At 39.7% G+C, this 19,188-nt stretch overlaps 2 protein-coding genes across 3 annotated transcripts in view; both read right to left on the reverse strand.

The window, feature by feature from the left end:
- Positions 1 to 685: 685 nt before the first annotated feature.
- agpat5 (1-acylglycerol-3-phosphate O-acyltransferase 5 (lysophosphatidic acid acyltransferase, epsilon)) lies at positions 686 to 11,404 on the reverse strand. Its single transcript, XM_063874432.1, has 8 exons — positions 10,615 to 11,404; positions 9,693 to 9,762; positions 9,493 to 9,608; positions 9,279 to 9,368; positions 7,856 to 7,946; positions 6,505 to 6,666; positions 3,710 to 3,833; positions 686 to 2,822 (listed from the first exon to the last, which is right to left on the reverse strand). The coding sequence occupies exons 1-8, from the start codon at positions 10,831 to 10,833 to the stop codon at positions 2,597 to 2,599; spliced, it is 1,098 nt and encodes a 365-aa protein (XP_063730502.1). The 5' UTR covers positions 10,834 to 11,404; the 3' UTR covers positions 686 to 2,596.
- Positions 11,405 to 14,676: 3,272 nt separating this feature from the next.
- Positions 14,677 to 19,188, reverse strand: part of mcph1 (microcephalin 1) — a 34,236-nt gene continuing 29,724 nt past the window's right edge. For both annotated transcript variants that reach the window (XM_063874391.1, XM_063874390.1), the window contains exons 14-15: positions 15,221 to 15,458; positions 14,677 to 15,130 (exon numbers count right to left, since the gene is read on the reverse strand). In XM_063874391.1, the coding sequence (XP_063730461.1) occupies positions 15,078 to 15,130; positions 15,221 to 15,458 (291 nt within the window). In that variant the 3' untranslated portion in view covers positions 14,677 to 15,077. The remainder of the gene's footprint in view (positions 15,131 to 15,220; positions 15,459 to 19,188) is intronic.

Below are 19,188 nucleotides of genomic sequence, written 5' to 3' on the forward strand. Positions count from 1 at the left end.
TAGCCCCACTTCCCCAAAGAGTCAATATTTTTAATGTATTAATACTCTCTTGCGTTATACATGTATCATTAATGCAACAGGCCATTCTTTGTAGAAATTATAGCAGTAAAAGTCTCATTGGCTTGATTTGTTGTCAGTGCATGTTTTGGACTGAAATTGTCTTAGATTAAGATCAAATAGAAACAGACAGGGAAAATTTGGTACTAATATCACATACATAAACCGTGAATTCTTCTAATTTTCACCAGAAATGTTTTATACTTGTATCTTTTCTTCAGTATAATTTGAATTTGTGGTTCTGATTGGTCTGTTTCAATGCTCACAATAAAACTGCCATGTGCGGTCCACTGTATGGTACTAACTATAATGCACAGTCGGCAGGCGGTGGGATGTGCAGGTGAGGTGGATAGACGATATGGGCAAAACAGAACATTTAATCTGGTAATAATCTCTCCCTCTTGACGCTTAAAACTATTGACCAGCAGGATTTATTTTAAAATTCTTGCTCTGATCATTACGTTTCTGAACATTAAAAAGATAGTTCAGTGTAAATGTTAGAACTGCATTTGGCATCTCCATTTTTCATTTGATGTGACATTGTGAATGTATAATTACAACAATGGCATCCAGGCTTTGCATGTTTACAAGCGCTCTTAACTCCAGAAGTAAAACATTGTGCCAGTAATAATTAGATATACTTTTAATTATTATGTTTTCAGAACAGTAAATGAACAAAGGAAATGTGACTCTCCCCAAAGAAAACCATTTTATTTCACTCTACCCCATTTCCAGAAATCACATACACGTTAAAGGATTCATTGTTTAATAATAGTTTTCAAAAAGTGAAAATCAATGCATTCTTCAAGCAAAATAAGCCACTATGAACTGTAGACAATGTGACCGCATGCTTCCATGCAGTCACCCGGTGGAAAAGAGCCACTGTGGCCCTCCGTGAGAGAGAGGGCTGAGGACCAACTCCTCCAAAAAGAAGGCACACATTTCCAAAATCCGCTGGCATTTAAATACGGTCTACATAGAGATTTCCTGATGAGGTACAGTCTGATCTTGTCTGGATAAAAATGACTACAAAATGGCTGACAAGAGGCATTTAAGAACAAGGAAGGATTATTCAAGTGAGGTATCGGAGCGACATGTAAAAGGTATGATTTTCTGTACCATGAGAAAAAACATATCAGACCAACTCTACACAATGACGAGAAAGCAAACATGTAAAGTGACTCGTGGAAAAATGCAATGGTTTCATCACAGTAAACAACAACAATGAACATACAGTGCTTTAACGTTACAGTGACATTTATAATACAAATGGCTTTGAGTGCACAGGAACCTGCGATATACTGTTTACATGGCTTTGTCAGCTTTTTGCTAGGTAGACACTTTCGTGTGAGCTGTAACGTGGTATTCAAAGTAATAAATGCATATAAAAGTTATGGAACTCTGAATAAACCATTATAAAATAACTGATTATTATGTATATAGGCCCCAAAAATATCTCTGCTGTCATCCAGGCTGGCATTAAACAAGTATTGCTAAAAAACAAAACACCTGTAGAAGATCATGGTAAATAACACCGGGTTTTGGCAAGGGTCAACGTTTAAAGGTTAAAGCAATATTGGAACAGTTGTTTTGAAACAGACGCATTCCTCCATGTGAGCTCACTGTGGCATCTCCCAGTGTTTCTGCAACAAAGACTCGGAAATTTATACATTAAACTTCTTTAAGGATACAAATATTTGTCAAATCAAAATCTTGGAAATAAAAAAACCCATTAACGTTATTATATATGCATAAATGAGGCTGCTTAACAGCTACATTCATCATCAGAATATAAAACAAAGTGGCGTCTCGTTAATATTTATGGTAAACAATGCAGCTGGTGTTCATGAGCCCCTACAGAGGACCGCATCCTCTCTACTTTGTTTTACTCATGTAAAAATATCACTTAAAATGAGCAAAGTGCATTAACCTCGAACATGGACCTTGGCGTAAATAACATTACAACCAACCTCAAAGATTCAGTGCACTTTAATAATTAATGATGCATCATCAGTAGGCTGGTGTATCGCGGCAGCTACATGGAGTCGCTGGACATGATCATTGAACATGTTTTCAGCCCAATTTGTTCTCAATAATATATACGTCATATTTAAAACTGGCCAATGCTTGATGGGAAAATGAGCATGCATGAATACTAATTTGGCTAAATCTAATAAGGGGGAATTATTTTTAAGATAAGTATATAGCATTTTTCTTTATTTGATAGATTGATTACAAGGGCTATTTTGAGGATTTTAATACTTTTCAGCATAACCACTCATTTTTTTACTTCCTTATTTCAGGCTGCAAATCCAAATTACGCGAGGCAACAAGTAGCACAAAAAGCTTCACATTTCTCCATATCTCTGTTCAGCTTAAGCTCAAGGTCAACACTGAGCAAGACATGAGGGGTAAATCTCGGAGCCTCTCATCAGACGCTGCATCCGGAACACACCTCGTGTTGTTTGCGATGCAGGAAAATGGCGAGGTCTCTTCATGTCTTTTGTGCGTCTCATCGTGGCAGCCGCTGCCTGCCTGGTTAAGGGAAAGCATTCACCCACAGCCATCCCAGCAGAGTCCCGTACAGCCAGGTCCTCACGTACAGTTTCCTGCCGCTCTCCGTCAGCAGCAACGGCAGTGTCAGCCCCCCCAAGATAATCATCGACGGGAGGGTTTTAGAAAGGCTCAGAGGGGAATGTCTGCCTTCCCCGGGGAACGTGCGTAGTTTGTCTGCATCCTCCGACTCGTAGAAGTCCGTCAGCAGCCTTTGAAAAGACAGATAACTCTCTTAGGAATTCAGCACATCTTAGAAAAGCACGAGGGTTACAAAGGTTAAAGAGTAGGTTGCAGAAATGTGTCTGAAAAAGGGTTCGGGTTAGGAGTTTTACAGCAGCTGCAGCACAAAACCTGCACCCACACGGAGACTTTTTGTTGATTTATTGCTGTTGTCAATGTCGATTCTGTCAATTCTGGACTTTTTCTGTCATGCCCCCCAGAGTAAAACAACTTAGGGTCGCAATTAATGATTATTTTCATCATTAGAGAATCAGCGGATTATTTTCTTGATAATCTATGATTTTTTTGTTATAGAAAATGCGAGAAAAAAAGCAATAAATGCCATTTAACATCACAGGTTAAAATATGTTGCTTTGTCTGTAAAGTCCAGATTCAGAAGGCATAATTACAAAGGCAGAACATATTCATATTTAAGTGTTTTTTACTTCAACAAAATGACTTAAACTATAAACAGATTATCATATTAGCTTCAGATTCATCCTGCAACCACTTGAGCTGCAAGTCATGTACCTTCTATCTGCCATTAATTATTTTGGAAAGCCAGCTTATATTTTCATATAACATCTAAAACACCACGTTTTTTTTTTTACCAATGTTACTCCCCTCAGAATCACAGGTCTCTGCTAAACAGAACTGCACATAAACAGATTTAAAGAATGAGTTAGAAGACGGTATTATTTTCAGGATATTTTTCGGAAGCTGAGATACACATCTGTGCCTAACACTGGGGGTGTGCGGAAGCAAAACATTTAAAAACATTGCTGCGGTTCACTTATTGATTGAATAACAAGCAATTTCAAGATGATTAATTGTTCCAACCACACACACACACACACACACACACACATACACTTACCGGTCCTTGATTTCAAACCGCTCGTGAAGCCACCTGCGGAAAAACAGTGGCTCTGAAGGAATTTCCTTTATATCCACGCGGTCAAAGTATATGTGGACTCGGGGACATTCTTTGCACAGGAATTCTGTCAAACACAGAAAAAATAAAGAGACTAAACAAAAACAGGAAAAGCCTTTCAGCAAAACGGCACGTAGAGTAAGCACTTAAAATCAACACGAGGTGACAATGATAGAGTGGAGCTGCTGGATGTGATGCCAAGGCACTTTGATTCACGGGAATAAAGGCCAGGCACGAACCACTGCTTGTTGGCCATACCGGAGCAGCACAGTTAAATCACCGATTCATAGAACAACATGTATCACATAGTCAAGGTGAGTCGAGAAGAAATGTAGAAAAGTCAATCAAATGCAAGTTCATATCGGAAATAATACAGATTTTCAACTTGTAAGTCATTATTTGCATGAGACACAAGTAATTCAGTTTCAGCATCACCTGATAAAAGTTACTAAAATAAATAATCGAATGTTTCATGTATTGAGTGTCAAGTGGAGATTTTATTCAAACTGTCAGAGCACTGAGCAGAGAAAGAGAAGTGTCCAAGAAGGTCAGACATTAAAATGTAGCCAAGTGTGAACGCTCAAGGCTACACGTGAATCCCCCGAGACCTCAGAGTTCCTGTTTCCACAACATGCAATATTATCAGGAAACCTGGTACTGCCGCCAAAAGAGGAAACCTGATCGAAGTCAGCAGCGAGAGATTGCTCCGGCGGCGGAGAGCGCCTCAATCAGCTGCAAACAGATTTCAATCGACCTTCAGAGGCAATATGTGCCACTTTAATAAACACTGACCAAGGAGTGTGGTGTGTGGACGGGGGATCAAGAGGTGAGCCACACAAAAACAGGATTTATTTTGCAGGATCACTCTTAAAAAGAAAATACTATGCTCAGCGTCTCAACTGCAAAACAATGTTCCAAAACACTCTTTAAAAACAACCTCCTGGAATAAAGAAAGGAAATAAACATTCTGCTCTGTAGCCGCAAACATTGCCTCCTGACTTTAACCTTTTAAACTCTGGCCAATCTGAAAATGACTCCACTCCTTGTTGTCATCTGCCGACAATAGGAGAGCTCATTCTATCTTTTCCCTTGGTCTGTCAGAGAGATTTCATTAAAGATGTAATGTGGACCAAGGACGATGACATTTACTTTGAAGTGGATTAAAAAAAAAAGGACAAAGAGCAAATCTATAACTTTATAACCCATCAGCCACAGAAATAATAAGGTTTGAACTTTCCAAAAAATGTACCGTGGTTGTTCGGCTAAATTTGCCTTGGCTGGCGGAGTCTTACAACTTAGAGCAAAGGGATTTATTTGTGACAATAGTTTAAATGATTAGATTTTTGTACTTTATTGCTCAAAAATGTTCTACTGGTCACATCAGTAGTTTTAAAAAGCTATATTACAATAACGATAGTATTTATTTGTCTCCGTTTCCATATGATTCACTGATTTTACATTCTTAACACTTCCCATTTTTAAACAAGACGAAGATCGATTTTCTTACAGTACTTTACACTGTACCGTGGCATGAGTTCAAATGTTTTATTTATGGTTTTTCGGATGTGAAACTCAGATGTAGCTGCAGCGCGAACGCAGCCTCGAGTCACTTCCTCTTCCTCGTGAAATCGCTAAAATCACCTGCGCCACCCCATGAGACCAGGAAGTGTGTGATGATGAGAAGAATGCTTTTCTTTCTCTCTCTCTGTTGTTTGTTAGAAACACATCGATGTTTATTCCTGCTTGAAACGGGATGTTGTTTTTCTGACATTCAAACAGAGCTCCTCTAACAACAGGGAACACAAAATAATCAAAAGTCATGTTGTTTACAGGAAGACGCCGCTGTTAATAGGGAATGTTTTCTGTGTGATTAATTACTGAGGGGTCAAACACAATGTCAAAGGAATAATGAAATCACGCCTGTGCGTCAATGGCTGCAACACTGAGAGATGAACGCAGATTAGCTAATTTTTAATCTGGTGTAAAATGGAACTTGTAACTTTATGATGGAAATAGGAAACAATACAGTCCCTCCACTAATTCATATCATTTACACATCCTTTCTCAAATCGTGTTGTATTCACAGCCAGCTTTAATGAGTAAATGACGTTCTGCTGATTACTAGCGGCACTGTAATTAACTCTAACACTAAATGAGTCAGGCGGGGCCGACAACCAGCGCAGCTTGTCTCAAGTCGACTGAAGCAAAGCAGGCATAACGCATTCTGTCTGAGGCAATACAAAATATATCTGTTAGGTAAAGTGATACCAGTATGTTTTAACCTCTTTTCAACAGTTTTAAGTATATAGTGGTGATCATCTAGATATTATTGCAACACGTTGGCTGCCGTTAAGCTCCCCTGGTAGAGCTGGCGGCCCCCATCTATTGGGACTATAGAGTTCCCGTGCGGAGGACCCAGGTTCAAATCCCTTCCGGAAACAATTACACTCGTCATCCCCCCTGTATCCCCCCCCTTTCAACACTCTCAAATAAAGGCAAATCTGGCTCCAAAATCTTCTGTCTGAGCAGCTTAGATAGTTCTGACGTTGTCTTCCCCTGGATTTTGGCTTGTATTTACGAATTGATTACATCTGTATGAAACCTGGGATTACACCTTAAAACAATCATCTCCAGATCACACGGTGAGAACACGTCAAAAGAAACAAGGTGTTAAAAACCCTTTCTACTATTTTCTGTATGAATTTTCTACCAATGACTGGACAGATAAATCTGCTTACCAGGCATTGATGGTGCAGGTTTTCTCTGACCGGAGGCGCTCAGAGTTCCCTCGTAGGCAACTGTGACGTCATAGATGGCGTCCAGGTGGTCGTTCATAGCATTGAGGGCGATGTGAGAGGCTTTCATTCTGGGTGTCAGTGTGTGCTTCAGGACAGCCAGTCCTGTGGCGGGGAACAGTTATTTAATCAGATTACCTAGTCAAATACAGATTATTTTTACACTGTGGCTATAATAAAGTATGCAAATATATCCTCCCTTCCCTCACAAAATATCTATTCTGTGTGAATATAGAATGATAGTGTTTAGGTCAGTGACTACAGTCGGTTCCTCTGTGGTGGTGGAGACACCCCCCTCTGCTCACTAATACCTCACTAATAGCAGATAATGTCATGTGCACAAGTGGGCTCTGCAGAGCGATTTGTTTGGATTAATGGGGGAAGGTGATATTGAGAGACGGGCTTAATCTCTGCAGAATAGAGGCAGTTTGTGAGTCAGGCTGAAACACCGCTCCGCTTCATAATCTCATTGATTGACAGACGTATTTAGCTGTCATATTATGAGGCCGTATTGAAATTCACATTGTAGTAAAATCACTACTTAAAGTTGATTTCAACTCATGCCACGAAATTACAGAGAGAGACCCTTCTTTCAAACCTTTTATCGACCAGCAGCAAGTCAATTTAGTTTAAAACTGTGAGTTACACCAGCTGGCTCATCAATAAGCACTTTTAGTGAACTCTGACAGCTTCCTGGAATTACTGTGATAATCCAATGACCACAGAAATCCATATAGTAGTTCTAAAGTTTACAAAGCTCGACTTAATCATTTTTAAACAAGAGGGTAAACAAAATAGTCGTCCAAAATACTTTTATAATAACACATTCTCTCCAGCTTCCCATTTATTATACCGTTATTTCATTTGTAATAGGGTTGTGGACTGATCAACAGAACATCTCTTGGGTTTTATTTGGTATTAGATAAAGCTGTAGACTGACAAACAGAAACACCTGGGGAAATGACCATGGACTTTGAGAAACTGGTTACAAAGAATAATTCTAGACATCAAGTAAACAATATAAATATTGATTGATAATTAAAATTAGATTGTGGATAGCGGATTGCAGCCCTGCTCTGTCATGATTCTGATTGTTGTTCAAATGATGTGAATAGACACCTTCACTTTGAAATGAACACCTTTCCTGAAAACCTTTTGCGTCTATGTGATGCTCATTGGTCGAACAGTAGCAAGGGTGATCCCAGGTCACAACAACTGTGCCGTCTGTTTTACAGACTGAGTGGGATGCGCTGAATTAGAATTCGGCAGTAAATTGCTGCTGTCATGCCGGTACCTTCTTTGGTAGCAAAAGCCTGACTGTCAGCGATAACACTCTTGAGCTCCGGATTATACCGGGTTCCTTCAGGGAAGATGACGAGGTACATCTGCAGGGAGAGAAACACAGGAAATGAAAGCCTGCTCGGGTTGTTATTACACTGGTCATAATGGATGTTCTAACTTTGACAGGATTGGTTAAACATCAAACACTGAACTTATAATGTTTAGAAGAAAACTTTCCACACCGTTTTCATCCCAGACTGTTTTCAAATTACACACACAAATGAATTACCATTCTAATTAGGACTTTTGAATCCACGAGTTGAAGAAGTGAGATCACATTTAACTGGAATTGGACCCGCTATGATTACATGTGACAAATACAATTGTGTGCTGGATAGGTTGGAGTTTTTTGTGCTCTATCCTTCTTTTTCAACCCATTCTTTGATGTAAGAGAAGAAATATGACAACAAAAACTTTAGCACGGTACTGAACACTAATTCATTTATAGAAGAAACATTCTTTTTACATCTTCTGCAAAATATAAAAGGCCTTTTTTCAACACAAAGTAAATGGTTAATCACTTATTTGTGAATAACTGAAGTGGACAGGCATTTAAAGCTGACCCCAAGTTCTGTCCGATGGTGCTTGTCTTTCTATAATTGCGATGTTCGGGCATAGCTACACACTTTTAATGGGTCATATGTGAACATTCACAAGGATATTTTAAGGAGTCTATTGATTGGTTACAACCAAAACATTGTGGCTGTGTCTTAAACAACTTGTCCATTGTTTGGTCAAACAGGAACGAAGTAAGCACTACTTTGTGGCACAACAGACATTTATAGTGTACCCACTATATGCACCAGGACCTTTTCTGTTCACACACACACACACACACACACACACACACACACACACACACACACACACACACACACACACACACACACACACACACACACACACACACACACACACACACACACACACACACACACACACACACACACACACACACACACACACACACACACACACACACACACACACACACACACACACACACACACACACAAATCCCCAACAGTTTAATCCTCCACAAAGTGATTAGAAACAAGCTTTCAACACAAAAACACACACTTCTTGCAGCTGTCGTCATCAGATGTTCTGTTCATACAAACTCTGACAACTATTAAGGTCAACATCCCGAATACAAGTAGGGTAAGAGGGAATTTTTGGAAGAAAGAATTTTGTTTGATTACTGCAGCAAAAGCTCTGCAGTGAATTGGAGAAGTGGAGAACTTTTAACAATACAAGGCTTGTGATGATCAGAAAGATTAGGCCCTGATTAGAAGCTGAACATTTATCCTTTAGGGGAATACATGGCAGACATTGTGAAGTCAATAAGCATGTAGTTCAGAGGCTAATTTACTTACTGGTGCTCCACATTTAGTCTGAGTTTGAAGCTTCTTCTTCATCGTTATTTCATTGAACTTTGCACTTCGCTTCACGTAGGCTCCTCCATGCTAAAACACAAAGATCCTTTGATGAGAACAGTAATTGGGAATGGGAGTCGACATTTGTTTCAGTCTCTACATCTGTAATCCACAATGACAAAATGGCATTCAAATACTCACACAGTTGCATTACCTGAGAGAAATACCATCCGTACAGCGGGAGCCACTTGAGGCCGTCTTTAAGGACGTATCTGACGTGGCCAAGGGCACTCTGCCTGATGGCCAGCATGTCCGCGATGATCCAGTCAGCTGCAAGGAAAAAACATTGGTTCAGTTTAGGTTTTTACTCAAATCTGTGCTGGAGTTAGATTTGATGAGGTGTAAATGTATTACCTGTACATTGGTGATTAGACAAGTAGATCACGTTCTCTTTGTTCTTTGGTATATCTCCGTATATCACAACCTACAGAAAGCAAGTTAAAGATATTACAAACCAGAGCAAAATGGTGGACTGTCATCAGATAAAGATTTTGTTCAGGGATTTGTTTACACTTCCGTTATTTTTCTAAAAACTAAACATTCATAGACCTCAGCTCTTAAATGAACCCTGAGGATTTATTGAAACTTCTCTTCCAATCTATTAGTGCTGTCCTTGGCTAAATACGTTCTTAGTCGACTTCCATTTTTGATCATTTAGAAGAGGGGACTTCCCTAAAACCGATTATGTGACTATTCAGTGAAACGGAAGAGGAAGTTTAACAACACAAAACACTGTCACTGCTGGTTTGGTTTTGCCAACTCCAACCTACAATTATATCCTCTGTAAAAAGGAGTGGCAGCAAAAGGGCAAAGAATGCAGAGGTTCTTGCACTGCTGCAGGCTTCTGGTTCATCGAGATTTTGTTTACCAGTCTCAGCAGACTGTCCCCACCTTACCTTGTGTTATTTTAAGGGTTACAACAAATGCAGACACCTGCAAAAACCCTCTGATCTGCATGTGGTGTGCATGCAATATTGTTTGTAAGTTAGACAAGGGAGGCAATTTAAAAACAACGGAGACTTATAGAATTTAGCATACCGTTATAAGCATTATAACCAATGGAAACGTCATGTAATCAACAAAAGTAGCTATAAACAAGACAACATATGGCAGAATGCAGGTTCAGCATTTCAGAGGCAGCTGTCACTTACGCGTGGGTCCTGGTTTTCTATCATCACTACACTATATGCTAGTGGATTAAATTCCCCATCCTTGATAAACACAGTCCACACAGGGTGACCACACAAGTAAAGACAGTAAATGAAGGATCACTCACCTCCACTCCAGTGTAGTTTTCAAAGAAGAACAGGACCATACTCTGGTACATGCAGTACAACCGATCATCCAACTTGTGATACACCCTTGCTGGTAAAACTGTGGAAAATAAACGCCATGCTCCCCATGACAGCAAGTAAGCTGGAGCTGTCCCCAGCATGACCGTGGCTGGAAACCAGTACCGCAGCGAGTATGTGTGCACAACCAAGGAGAGCAGCATGGTCCCACCTCTGGCTCCACTAAAGTAACTAAAACGATCCCTGATATAGGCTGTAGGACTCACTCTTTGTTTAGGTTGCAGACCCTATCAATCCCAAAGCATACCTGACCTGCGTTCAGCACACCTGCCCTGACAAGTACAAAAACAAAGTAAGGAAGCTGCAGCAAGAGGAGCTAGCTGGCTAAAGCTAATGTTAACCTTGTGTGCAAAAGGGCCAAGTCGGCTTAAGCGCTATCGTCCACCCATACTACAATACAAAAAACCCCGAAGTTAACTGATAAATATGAACATTTTATCGCAAAAAACAAACACTACTTAAACCGGAATATGTACAGTATAAGTTAAAAGTGTTAGCTTTCTAACTGTTATTTAACGTGTGTTAGCCTGACAGGAAGTTTGATCAAAGGCTACATTTGAATAAATTATCTTCCCTAATATGGGTACGATAACAAAGTGTAACCCAAAAGTAAGCTTAGTTGTTAAAATGCTAATTTGTTCTATTTCCTTCCCCGGGTCTTCATCTTTATCCAGCTAGCTGTTCATAAACTAGCTTCATGCAGCAAATGTCACACACGCCTCCCTACGTAATGCCACCCCCTAACATCGAGGAAGGTGATTGGTCAAGAGACGCGGTGGTAGCCAGCCAATGGGCGGGGGAACGACATGATTATTATTGTTAAAGGGCCATAACCATACAGTCTGATGCTATAATACAGCATATGGCTATAACTCGTAACCATACAGTCTGATGCTATAAATATATATAGGGCGGTGGTGGCAAAGTCCATAGGGGCTTGGCCTGGGAACTGGAAGGTCGCCGGTTCACGTCCCGATCGGACCAAAAAAATATGGAGTGAGCTGGAGAGGTGCCAGTTCTCCTCCTAGGCCACTGCCGAGGTGCCCTTGACCTGGCTGCCACCTCTCCTCTGCATGTATTTCCTCTGTGTTTGTGCATGTATTTCCTCTGTGTGTACAACAGAGTAGAGAAAGCAGTTTCCCTGTAAGGGATTAATAAAAGTATGTCTTCTTCTAATACAGCATATGGTTATAACCCGTAACCATACAGTCTAATGCTATAATACAGCATATGACAATAACCCATAACCATACAGTCTGATGCTATAATACAGCATATGACAATAACCATAAAGTTTGATGCCATTGCAACTTTTCGTGTTTGTCTACAATATGTATTTTGTAAGACGCTAATATGTGTACTTTAATGAATACCATAAGATAAACCCACATTAGTCCCCAGAGCGAAATGCAGGTGTCATTATACACATTTATACATACATTTACTACATTTTCTTGACGAATGACAAAAGTCTCATTGTTTTATAATAATTGATGTTACACTTTATCTCTTACTTTGTATTTTATGTCCATACTCTCTTTTTACTTAAGCTATCTTTTTCTTTGTGGTTTTTTATGCATATTTAATCAGCCTTGTAGCATTGAACCCTAGATTTAAGATTTCCTTTGCAAAGGACTAATTGTTGTGCATATGAAAAATAATACAACTTGAAAATCACAATTTAAATATTTTATTATATTCTTTTGAAAAATAACTAAATCTGAAACAGACAAAATCAAGTTATGATTCCAGAAGACGGGTAGATAGCAGAGGGTATCGCTATGAATGAGTCATTGACCTGGAATAATTACTGGGCTTGCCCAGATAAAGGGACTCAAAAGTCTGGTGCAAAGATGAAAGGGGTAAATTATTGATTCAGCTAATAGATTTATTCAATATTAACTATGGAAATCACTCCATCTGTCCTGGAGTGTGCTTATAAGATCATTGCAATCAGAGCTTAAAACATTTTTACTGAATTGTATACATCATTTGTCAATCTGAAACTGTTTATATTCTCGTGTTTTGTTTTTGTTGTCCCTAAATAAAATGTTAAGGTTTTCTTAACATCTTAAGTATTTCTGTAAATCCCCTCTAAAGCACTTCCACCTGCCTTTGTATTTAATACTTATGAATACTTGAAAAAGTGACAGCAGTGTAAATGTCGTAACTACAGTATATATTCTCAGGCAACAGTCTGGTACCTTTAAAGTATTGAGCAAGTTCTTTTACTTTCCATCTACTGCCTTCACATGAGTGTGAGTCTACACGGCAGCTTGCTCATTGGTCGCCTGTCTATATACAGTGGGGCAAAAAAGTATTTAGTCAGCCACCAATTGTGCAAGTTCTCCCATTTAAAAAGATGAGAGAGGCCTGTAATTTTTATCATAGGTATACCTCAACTATGAGAGACAAAATGGGGAAAAAAATCACATTGTAGGATTTTTAATGAATTAATTGGTAAATTCCTCGGTAAAATAAGTATTTGGTCACCTACAAACAAGCAAGATTTCTGGCTCTCACAGACCTGTAACTTCTTCTTTAAGAGGCTCCTCTGTCCTCCACTCATTACCTGTATTAATGGCACCTTTTTGAACTCGTTATCAGTATAAAAGACACCTGTCCACAACCTCAAACAGTCATACTCCAAACTCCACTATGGCCAAGACCAAAGAGCTGTCAAAGGAGACCAGAGACAAAATTGTAGACCTGCACCAGGCTGGGAAAACTGAATCTGCAATAGGTAAGCAGCTTGGTGTGAAGAAATCAACTGTGGGAGCAATTATTAGAAAATGGAAGACATACAAGGCCACTGCTAATCTCCCTCCATCTGGGGCTCCACGCAAGATCTCACCCCGTGGGGTCAAAATGATCACAAGAACGGTGAGCAAAAATCCCAGAACCACACGGGGGGACCTAGTGAATGACCTGCAGAGAGCTGGGACCAAAGTAACAGAGGCTACCATCAGTAACACACTACGCCGCCAGGGACTTAAATCCTGCAGTTCCAGATGTGTCCCCCTGCTTAAGCCAGTACATGTCCAGGCCCGTCTGAAGTTTGCTAGAGGGCATTTGGATGATCCAGAAGAGGATTGGGAGAATGTCATATGGTCAGATGAAACCAAAATAGAACTTTTTGGTAAAAACTCAACGTGTCGTGTTTGGAGGAGAAAGAATGCAGAGTTGCATCCAAAGAACACCATACCTACTGTGAAGCATGGGGGTGGAGACATCATGCTTTGGGGCTGTTTTTCGGCAAAGGGACCAGGACGACTGAACCGTGTAAAGGAAAGAATGAATGGGGCCATGTATCGTGAGATTTTGAGTGAAAACCTCCTTCCATCAGCAAGGGCACTGAAGATGAAGCGTGGCTGGGTCTTTCAGCATGACAATGATCCCAACACACCGCCAGGGCAACGAAGGAGTGGCTTCGTAAGAAGCATTGCAAGGTCCTGGAGTGGCCTAGCCAGTCTCCAGATCTCAACCCCATAGAAAATCTTTGGAGGGAGTTGAAAGTCTGTGTTGCCCAGCGACAGCCCCAAAACATCACTGCTTTAGAGGAGATCTGCATGGAGGAATGGGCCAAAATACCAGCAACAGTGTATGAAAACCTTGTGAAGACTTACAGAAAACGTTTGACCTCTGTCATTGCCAACAAAGGGTATATAACAAAATATTGAGATGAACTTTTGTTATTGACCAAATACTTATTTTCCACAATCATTTGAAATAAATTCTTTAAAAATCCTACAATGTGATTTCCTGGATTTTTTTTTCTCATTTTGTCTCTCATAGTTGAGGTATACCTATGATAAAAATTACAGGCCTCTCTCATCTTTTTAAATGGGAGAACTTGCACAATTGGTGGCCGACTAAATGCCCCACTGTATAACTGATGAGTAGAGTAAGATTTTATTCTCAAAGGGAAGCGTCATCCATAACAACAAGGCTGTGTAAATTTCAGTTTCGAACTTGAGAAAAACGCATTTTTTGATAAAAGTATTTATTAAGAATGGCATCACAACATATTTTTATGAGGTTACAGTATTTCCTCAGACTGTTTAACTGGCTCAGCAAGTATTTAAGAATCACATTGTTATGAATGAAAAACAATCTCAGTAGTGGTGACTACTTTATGAAAAAAGGAAAATAATGAAGGATGGATGTCGGTGCAGTTTCCAATGCTTCACAATATCTTGACGGGTTGATAGTCCTCAGAAGTATTAGGTTTCCATGGTAACCAGGGAAAGACATGGTATAAAAGTTGAATATTGAGAGGACTTATACAAAGCCCTTAACATAAGCAAGCAAGAACACTGTAAGGTAGAAACTGAGGGTACCAGGCACTGTTTAACATTCAAAATACTATAAATAAACTGCACAGCTTTCACTCCAAGTCGTAGTTATCGTATGACAGCCGCTTCAAATGCATGATACTATCTGAAATAAAATCACAAACAAATGAGAGAAACAATTAATAGAATATAATAATTTAGCATTTTAAACACAGAAGGGCAGAAATGATCTTACCTAGCACCCACTGCTCCGACAGGATCCTGCTTCCCTCTGGTTTCCTGCCGCTGTACTTCCCGATGCAGATGCCCGCCTGCCGCACAGTTTTGCAGACCGTCCCTCCACAGAGCTCGATCAGCTCCACCAGACTCTCGGTGGGTGGCTGGGAGTGTTGGGACACAAACATGGCGGGCTGGCCCTGGAACAGATCCTGCTGGTGCTCCCCCGCCGACAGGTGCCTCTGGAGACGACAGATCTGGGGACAGAGATGTACACATGTACCCGTTTGTTCAGGTTTAGAAAAAAAAAGGATTGGATCACCAGTCAGGTAGAAGCGGGGTCATTTTATTTACACCTGAGTCTTTCCTGCTGAGACATGTCAACATGTCTTCAGTGAAAGTAAGAATTCTTACTTGTAAACTCAGGACAAATTCATCTACCCTGAAGATCTATAAAAGTTGTTTTCCAGTATTTGGGAAAAGTGTGATGTTTATGTATGCAGGAAGGCTGCCCTGCTGTGGTTCAATTGAGAGAACATTTGCCAAAAAAACATCACTTTATTAGATAACCGTGTTTTTAGTTCACTATAAGTGTCACGCACCTGAAAAAACTGGGGGTCGGACATTTTTAATAGGGAAACTTTGACCTTCGACTTTCACTGGAACACAGCATTAAGAGTTGGATCAACATCCTGCTAATAATCCAACAAACTCTTCAAAACAAGTTTGTTCTGAAACCTGGTTGGGTTAGTGCCATACTGCCCTGGTTTCATCACATCAAGAAACCTTTTCTCCTGTGTTTCAGTGGATCAATGTTAAAAAAAACCCTCTTATTTCTTCCCTAATAACATTAAAATAAAGCTAACAATGACACCTACCTGCATGCTGTCCCTGATAAAGAAATTAAATATTGACTGAAGCCAGGAAAAACAAATTAAAAAGTAACTTCAGCCACAGATTTAAAACGGTGATTTAATTACAGGATTCAATTCTGAGAGTGGCCTGAAGGAGGCTGCTAGTGATACAGCAGCAGATGTGAGAATTTGGCTTTGAGGCGCATAATAACAAAGCATCACTGAAAGACTTAAAGCATCAATGAAGCCAATTCAAGTAGTATGAGTTATTGCTAAACTTAGTGCAGTTTATGAGAGTAAAATAACATTAAATACCTTCAAACAAACTATTCAGCGTATTATAGTTGAACTTGCACTTAAATGAAGCCTCATATTTTAACATTTAAACAATTTAAGACAATCAGAATCACACTGACTAAGACAACTCCTTGGTTACTGTTCATCTCTGAGGGGCATTAATGTGATCAACTCTTATGCCTGGTTTCATTTCAGCAGCTCACATTCTTCATACAGCATTAAAACTTTCTCTGACTAAATGAGGGCATGTGAATCTCTTTGAGGTTGTGTTTCTTTTTGGGTTTGCTGAGTGATGCTCTGAGCTCTCACTGCAAGCTGCTCTGTATCCAGCAAGGGTCAGCTGCTAAACTGAAGGGAACAATCTGCTCTATTCTGCAGCTGAATGCCAGGAAACCAACTTTAAGGCTTTCGGTCTTTTGTCAATGTTCACACAAGTTTCACTTTACGTCACGTAATCAGGGACTGGTCAAAAGTTCAGAGACGGGGTCAGGTTAAGATTAACCCACATAGTGTGCTTTAAAGAGAAGGATTGCAGACTATGTGTAAGGTCTATTATGTGACAAAGGGCCTTTAAGAACTGGGAGGAACAGTCCAACACAAACATGTTACAAGAGCTAAACCTGAACGTACATGTACAGTGAATGAATACACACAATACTAAGCCTCTGGAAACCTCGGCAAGACTGATCAATATCAGGTTGTATTTCCATGAACAGAGGATTTACTGAAGTGCATATAACCATGCAGGCATGGACACAGGTCCTTTATAAAGGGTCCAACAAATTAACTTTTCATATCTAGTATACTGCAGCTTAAATAATACTTTTGACCCTTTATTATAATCATGACGTTTTTATTACTGTGATCTTTTTTATTTCTGTTGTTCTTTTATTTTTTAGGGTTTTACATTTTTGCCTCAATTCTCTTAGTTTATTGTATTTTATTTTTTAAATCATACCTTTTTACCTCAAAGTGTCTTTTAACCTCTTAACATCTGATCTGAGGGGAATTTCTTGATGTTTGAGTTTAACTTGTGATGTGTGCCATTTTGTAAAGCACTTTGAGCTGAACGTGCTCTATGAAAAGTGATGAAATAATGCTTCATTATTTATCATTATTATTAAAGATACATCATTCATGACTCACATCTCTGTATTAAATATTAGTCTGTGAACAAGCTGCACACTGAAGCCATTTCTCAGTACCACAGCGCTGAATATTTCCAATCTCTAGAGGACGGGTCATAGAGATAGCTTTCTCTGGTAAACACTAAAATTGCATTTTAATGAGCCAGCTGGTTTTTCATCTGAGAAATTCCACCTCCTGCTTCTGAAAATTGAATCAATATCTCTGCAGCCGTCAATGACTTACATTTCTCTTGTTGTGCAAGGGTGTCAGAGGGCTGGAGCAGATATGAAACAGACAAAGAAAAGCAAGAATTTCTCTCTATCATAAAAAATACAACGTGTGCTCGCAGGAGTCCCATTGTCTGCTCGTAGAACGACAGCATGTCGAGTGTCCTGTTTATTGCCGTTGCCACTGAAGTTTTTCATTCAGCCTGAACACCTGAAGAAGTCAATGTTTTTGGAATGATGACAAGTTCTTCCTCTTTGGTAATGTGCCTTAAATATGTTGCATTTCCCTTATACAGTAGCTATTACATCAGCCTACTTCCTACAATTCTGTTTCAGGATTTCTATCCGACTGCAGAGGGCAAATCAAAGGCTTTCCTGTCACAGAATGAATAATGTTGCAGTTGAGACTGAAATGCTGTAATGCCAAGGTAGATGATTATTCAGTACACAATAGAGTGAAGCTCCTGAGTAAGCAAGAGATTGTCTTTGATGGAGACACATTCCTGCAGTAAAGGACAAAACATCCTCCTATGGCAATGTCTTTCCTGCTCCACACACCTGCACTCTGTTCCCCACGGCGACACAAGAGCACTCAGAAGACTGAAATATTCCAATTAGAGGAAAAGATTTGTTCCTCGAAGAATAGTCATTATATGATCTGTTCTTTATGATCTAGTTTTCTGAAACATAACTGAGGGGCGACTCATTCAAAGAACAGTTTTTCTTCAAGCCACTGAATAACAACTCACTAACACAAGCATTTCAGGCATGTTGTTCACAAAGAAAGACTCTGGCTGTCTACATCAGAGCTTGCCAGAAAACACCGCCTTCAATAAGTCTGGAAAACATCCAAACGTTCCCAGGAATCTCTAGTAATAAGTCTGATAATTGACAGAATTAAAAGTAACGCACACCTACAATATCAAGTGAAATAGTTCCTCTGTGTGAAGTCCCTTTTTGTCGAGCTATTTTTAAGCTAGACATGAATGTTAGGGACAGGATACAGAAAAACACCCACGGCTTGCCCACATATGAAAAAGCTGACCAAATCTCCATTTTGACAAAGTCGCCCACATTTTCTTGTTAGAGAGAAAGAAAGAAAAACGTTCTCATAGGTTTTCGGTTCAAAAAAGTCACAAGCAAATAATGCCTTATTATGCTTGTGACTCAGACAGAGATCATCTGAGTTTCAATCTACCCTAAGGCGGATAAAAAGAAAAGTAAACAACATTTTGTGGACTGTTAAATTAGAAATAGGAAAGCCTTCCAGAAAAAGGAAAAATAAGTCGATTTTGCTTAAACATTGATAAAACATTAAGGATACGTGGAATGAGTTATTTCTTCCTTTGAGTCCCCCATTCACATTTGCAAGTGTGTTTGTCCCCGGGAAACATTTCTGAATGAATGGGATGAACTCTGTTACTATCACAGGGTGCTGAAGGTGGCCAGCTGCATCCTGAGTCGCTTTTCAACTGAAGCAG

The sequence above is a fragment of the Eleginops maclovinus genome, chromosome 22 (genome assembly GCF_036324505.1).
Source record: "Eleginops maclovinus isolate JMC-PN-2008 ecotype Puerto Natales chromosome 22, JC_Emac_rtc_rv5, whole genome shotgun sequence".
Classification (NCBI taxonomy): domain Eukaryota; kingdom Metazoa; phylum Chordata; class Actinopteri; order Perciformes; family Eleginopidae; genus Eleginops; species Eleginops maclovinus.

Excerpts from the sequence above, each read along its gene's own strand:
- agpat5 (XM_063874432.1), bottom strand. The coding sequence starts at position 10,833 with ATGCTGCTCTCCTTGGTTGTGCACACATACTCGCTGCGGTACTGGTTT. Across the intron at positions 9,609-9,692 it reads GTCTAATCACCAATGTACAG|CTGACTGGATCATCGCGGAC; the intron begins GTAATACATTTA and ends TTTTCCTTGCAG. Across the intron at positions 2,823-3,709 it reads CGGTTTGAAATCAAGGACCG|GCTGCTGACGGACTTCTACG; the intron begins GTAAGTGTATGT and ends GTCTTTTCAAAG.